The following is a 6,000-nucleotide window of genomic DNA, read 5'->3' as shown; positions in this document are numbered from 1 at the left end:
GTGATTGCATTTCATGAAGTGAAGCTCTCCAGACTCCATGGCATAGGGAATAAGCCACTTCTGCCACACTGTAACTCATGGACAATTCAGATTTGGGTTAAACAAACCATTTGGCTGTTTTTCTCTTTTATCACATCCCCTTTTCCCCCATTGTCTTAATGTTGGAAGCCTTATTCTACACTTGGATGTGATTGATAGTGCTGCTGCTTACTGCTGTTGCTTCCTGCTTCAAAGTACAATGGCTCTGAGTGGCAACTGCAGGACTTACCTTCCTGCTCGGGAGCAGGGGACTGGGCTCCACTCCTTCCCAGAGGTAGTGGAGCTAAACGTGGGTGGCCAGGTCTACTTCACCCGCCACTCCACCTTGGTTGGCACCCCTCACTCCCTGCTCTGGAAAATGTTCACCCCAAAGAGAGACACAGCCAACGATCTGGCCAAGGACTCCAAGGGAAGATTCTTCATTGACAGAGATGGTTTCCTCTTCCGCTATATTCTGGACTATCTCAGGGACAAGCAAGTGGTTCTGCCTGACCACTTCCCAGAGAAGGGGAGGCTCAAGAGGGAGGCTGAGTACTTCCAGCTCCCGGACTTGGTCAAGCTTCTGACTCCTGATGACAACAAGCAAAGCCCAGATGATTATTGCCACAGTGACTATGAAGAGGTCTCCCAGGGCAGTGACACCAGAATCTGCCCACCTTCAGCACTCTTACCGCCCGATCGTAAGTGGGGATTCATTACCATTGGCTACCGGGGGTCGTGCACTATTGGCAGGGAGAGCCAAGCCGATGCCAAATTCAGGAGGGTCCCAAGGATTTTGGTTTGTGGAAGGATTGCTCTGGTCAAAGAGGTCTTTGGAGAAAGTTTGAATGAAAGCAGAGATCCGGACAGGGCTCCAGAGAGGTACACCTCCAGGTTTTATCTCAAGTTCAAGCACCTGGAGAGGGCTTTTGACATGTTGTCTGAATGTGGATTCCACATGGTGGCCTGTAACTCCTCAGTGACAGCTTCCTTTGTCAACCAGTACACCGATGACAAGGTCTGGTCCAGCTACACCGAATATGTCTTCTACCGTAAGTACAGCTTCTGAGGGTGGGGGGGGGGGGGGTCAGTGTCTGTCTTAAGCTGCTCTCTTCCCTTCACTGATTGTCAAAGCACAGAGAGCAAATGTCCTTGTGCCTAAGGCTTTATGTAGGTCTGGAGGGGGGGGGGGTTACGCTTCAGCTGAAGCCTTCAAAATGCAGAGTAAGGCTGAAGCCAATGGCTTGGTCCTGGCTAGGTGGCAGCACAGACTGCCAAAAGCCCCCATCCCTGTGCCTGAAGGCTGCCTGCATCAGCCATCTGCCTGCCTTCCACACTGCCCTGCTGCGTGTGGGATGCGATCAGAGCCTTGCAGACACACCATGGATTTCATTACAGACAATCTTCAAATGGGATTCCATTTGCAAAGGTAATAGTTGCTTGATGGTAGTCGAGCAGAGGCAGCCAAGCCATCTGTTAAGAGACCTGACACACTTACAGGGAAGGGAAAACAAAATCCTGTCCCCCCTGGCTGCTTTTCAGCAGGGGCATTCTCAGAGCCAGCTGATGTTCTCCAAAACGAGGGCTCGGGGTGGGGAGAGGCAAGTGGCTGTGCCTTGTTATGCAACATGCTTGTGGAAAACAAAGTCTCCTCCTGAGGAGGAGCAGCTGCCCTGCTTAGCACAACCACCTTGGATCACACACTGCTGGGGTGATTTCAGTGATGGCTTGAGCAGGCTCATTAACTTCCCAGCTGAAATTCAGGCAGAGGCACTGTCACCAATAGTAACACTGGGGTGATCTGGGTCCTCTCATTCTGTACTAGAAAAATCATACCACATCTGCTGGGCTAGGATATTTGAGAGCCTCAGGAGTCTGTTTTTCTTCCATTTTCATGTGGAGAGAGTGTAGGATGGGATGTTTCCCCAGCCCATTGGCAGAAGTGGGCTTTGGCCAGCTGCTGCTTTGGGCAGTGGGGTTTGGAGAGAGCAAATGCTTGGCTGTGGTGTGCGTGGTGCCTGTGGAGAGCAGCCTTAGAGAGCTGGCAAAAGTTTTAGGCAGGAGATGTATCAGCAAGTGAGTAGTTGGTGTGTAACAGTGGATTCATCTACTCCTGTGTCTGGGCTCAACAGGCAGCCCTAATCTGCTTATGTAATGGTGCTTAAGTTAGCACCCTCAAAAGCCATCTGTGTTTTTGACGTGCATAGATTTACTTAAAATTAGTTTCCTAGCTGGATTTCTCTAGCAAAATCGTTCTAAGGTCATGGATCTGCTTATATTCCTACAGGGATGGATGGTTTCTATTATTAGGCTTCTTCTGGTTGAGATGAGTGTCTGGTACAAGTTACAGGAAGAGAATTCATGTAGTTGAAGGAATAAATGGTGTTTGCATTTGGATTTAAGCTCAGAACAGATTTTAAGTTCCTTATAGGCATATTGGTTTGCTAGTTGAAGAGAGGATGAACACAGGTGTGACATGAGTTACAGACCCCTGAGCTTTATATTCTTCCAGTTTTTCCCTTTGATGGTTCCTCATTGCTTCCACATCACCACAGCAGGTCAGGTGCCAGGAGGTACCTCAGCAATTTGGGAAGGTGAAAGCCTGTAACAGGCATCACAAAATCTTCTCTCAGCAGTGCAGGGAAAGCTCAATCCAATTAAAGTTCCTGGAAAGGCTCTTTTGCAGTTCAAGAAGCTTTGCATTTGTCTCCTACCAGTTTAGTGGGGTTTGGACACTGATGCAGTTCCAGAGGTGGATGCTTCAGAGGGTCCTTCCTGAGGTAGAAACTAAAGCAACAACCCTGGTGCCCAATCTCCCTTTTATCTCAAGCTGAATTATTCTGTCCCTCTCTGCTTGCAGTGATATTGCTGCTGGTGGGCTCTCAGCTTCTCCAGCCCCATGTGCATGGTCTGGCTGCAGCCACCCAACCTGAGAGCAGCCACAGTCCCCGCCAAATCCAGCTGGAGCAAAAGAGCCCTTGTGACAAACTTCCCCAAATCATTCCATTTGAAGCTTGGAGGACCAATAAAATTGACATCTGCTTTTTAGTGGAACATCACAACTTCTCTGCAGCTGCTTAGCCATAATTATTTAATTAGAAGCTGTCAACTGTTTCTATATAAGCATTAATTCTTCAAGCTGTTGTGTGCAGGTTAATGGGCCTAAACATGGGAGGTGGCCAGTATACCCAGTTGGGCAGAGTGAAGTGGTCTTTGCAGAACTGCTTGGTAGCTCCTGTGACATGCCCAGTTGGAGGGACTTCTCAGAGCTGGGAAAGGAGGATTATTTCCAGAGGAGGAAGACTAGAAGGAGCAATTTCTGATTTAGGTGACTGTGCTTTAGAAGGAGGGTTAGACTAGATGATCATAGAATCACATAACAGTTTGGGTTGAAAAAGACCTGAACCATCAACCCAACACCACCATGGCCACTAAACCATGTCCCCAGGTTCCATGGCCACATGTTTCTTCAACACCTCAGGGTTGCTGACTCCACCACCTCCCTGGGCAGCCTGTTCCAATGCCTGACCACTCTTGCAGCAAAGAAATTGTTCCTCATGTCCAATCTAAACCATCCCTGGCACAATTTCAGGCCATTTCCTCTCTTTCTGTCACCTGATACTAGGGAGAAGAAACCAACCCCCCACCTCACTGCAACCTCCTTTTAGGATGACCCTAGTGGTCCCTTCCAACCCCAAGCATGCTGGGATTCAGGGATTCAGGGATTTTTTTTTTTTTTGACACATCAAATACATTTTATGCTCCAAATACTACTCAGAAGGTGAATGTGTGTTGTTGGCAGGGAAATAAAGAGCATTCCTCGTGTGCAAATCCTTCTGAGAGTGGATCAGATGGACCTGGGGGGGTGTAAGCATGCAGCTCCTCACATGGGTACAGCCTCTGCTGCACGACTAACACTGGGTGACGTTTGCTCCCCCTCTTCAAATGGAGGTGCTATTAAGGCTAATGGAAGAGTCATTTTCTCTGTGGAGGAGGCATTCCCAAAATGCAGGGCATGCAACCATCTCCCAGTACAGCAAACCTGCAGCTGCTTTGCTGGCTGGGTGGCAAGATGGACTGCAAACGTGGCACTCGGGATGACAGAGCTGTCCTGGCAGCACAGCTGGGATCTTCTCCAGCTTCAAACAGAAGGCTGCACAGGAGGGTTTGGGGACAGGCTGTGCTGACACATTAGAATCAGAGAAATGTTTTGGTTGCAAAAGACCTTTAAGACCATCAAGTCCAACCACTCTCTAACTCTACCAAGGCTGGTGCTAAAACATGTCCCTCAGCAGCACATCTCTGCCTTTTTGCAAAGCCTCCAGGGATGGGAATTCAGCCACCTCCCCAACAGCCTGTTCCAGTGTCTGAGAATCCTTTCAGTGAAGAAGTTTCCTCTAATGTGCAACTTGAGGCCATTTCTTCTCCTCCTATCACCTGATACTAGGGAGAAGAGACCAACCCAACCTCACTGCAACCTCCTTTCAGAGAGTTGTAGAGAGCAATGAGGTCTCCTCTCACCCTCCTCCTGGCTGAACAACCCCAGTTCACTCAGCTACTCTATACCAGCCCTGTTCTCCAGACCCTTCACCAGCTTTGCTTGCCTTTCTCTGGACCTGTCCAGCACCTCAATGTCCTTCTTGGAGTGAGGGCCCCAAAACCAAACCAAATATTCAAGCTGTGGCCTCACCAGTGCTGAGTACAAGGGAACAATCTCTGTCCTGGTCCTGCTGGCCACACTATTCCTGATTGTGGCCAGGATGCTGCCTGCCTTCTTGGTCACCTGGGCACACATTGGCTCATCTTCAGCCAGCTGTTGATCAGCACCCCCAGGTCTTTCTTTGCTGGTCAGATTTCCGACCTCCTTGCCCCAAGCTTGGAGTGCTGCAGGGGGTTGAGCCATAATGGAAGAGTTCTTTGAAAGGCAGCTCCTGCCTGGTGAGAAAGCTTCTGCTTACAGCTGCAGTATGAGCTGAGGGAAGGAGGTGAGACTCTGCTCATGCTATTTCTTTCCCTCCAGTTTCTCTTACATCAAAGACATTTACTCCAGTGTGGTACTGGCTAAGGGTGGATCTCTGACTTGAACCATTTTGTGGTTCCTTCTCCGCCTCCTGTTGTTTTGATGATCAGGAAGTAAAACCGCATCTCCAAACTCCCATTTTTGAAGAGGGTGATAGTCTCTGCTTGGATCTTCATTTTAAAATGTTTCCAACCTTCAGGATGGGATGAATCAAAAATGTGTGCTTGAACATCTGGTAGATACTGTGGTGGGGATGGGAGGTGTTGAAACACATGGGCTGGCTCAGCCTGCTGCAGCCTGGCCCCAGTCCTGACTTGGCAGCAGCAGCAGGCTCTTTATCACCACCTTCCATTACCTCCAAACCAGCCCTTCCTGCCTGGCTCCACTACTGCAGCATTGCCATGACTGTGGGTGACACAGGGACCCTCTGATTGCCAGGAAAGCAAAGGAACAGGTTGAAAAGCTTCAGACAGCAGATCTGTGACATGGCAGATTGTGTGAGTGTGTCTGCTGGGCATCAAGGGGCTGAGGGACATGTCTGTGGGATGAGATGAGATGAGATGAGATGAGATGAGATGAGATGAGATGAGATGAGATGAGATGAGATGAGATGAGATGAGATGAGATGGGGAGAAACTGCATGGTAGCCCCTGTCTGTGTATTGCTGTTGCTCCCTGAACCCTGATGCCATGTCCCTTCTCTCTCTGCTGGTCAGAGGCTGAGGCTGCAATGTGCTCTCAGAGCAGTTGACAGCAGGGAAGAGAGGTCCCAGCTCGAGTGTTTCACATTGCACCCTTTGCTTCACTTTCCTGGCTCTCTGCACAGCTCTGGGTGACACCAACAAGGAGCAGGGTTGGCAACTCTGCTTAGCTGGAGCAATAAAGGATAAGGAAAGGAGAGGTATAAGGCAAAAAGGCTCAAGCATAGAAATACAGATGGAGGAGAAGGAGAGAGAATTCACA

At 49.4% G+C, this 6,000-nt stretch overlaps 1 protein-coding gene across 1 annotated transcript in view; it reads left to right on the top strand.

Annotated features, from left to right (window-relative positions):
* The first annotated feature begins 238 nt into the window (after nucleotides 1-238).
* The window catches only part of KCTD16 (potassium channel tetramerization domain containing 16), a 56,833-nt gene continuing 51,071 nt past the window's right edge, over nucleotides 239-6,000 (top strand). The window contains exon 1 of the mRNA XM_054389233.1: nucleotides 239-1,070. Within this exon, the coding sequence (XP_054245208.1) occupies nucleotides 239-1,070 (832 nt within the window). The remainder of the gene's footprint in view (nucleotides 1,071-6,000) is intronic.

Source organism: Indicator indicator, chromosome 18, assembly GCF_027791375.1.
Source record: "Indicator indicator isolate 239-I01 chromosome 18, UM_Iind_1.1, whole genome shotgun sequence".
Lineage (NCBI taxonomy): Eukaryota > Metazoa > Chordata > Aves > Piciformes > Indicatoridae > Indicator > Indicator indicator.
The sequence above is the reverse complement of the archived record's forward strand: the minus strand, read 5'-3'. Positions and strand labels throughout refer to the sequence as shown.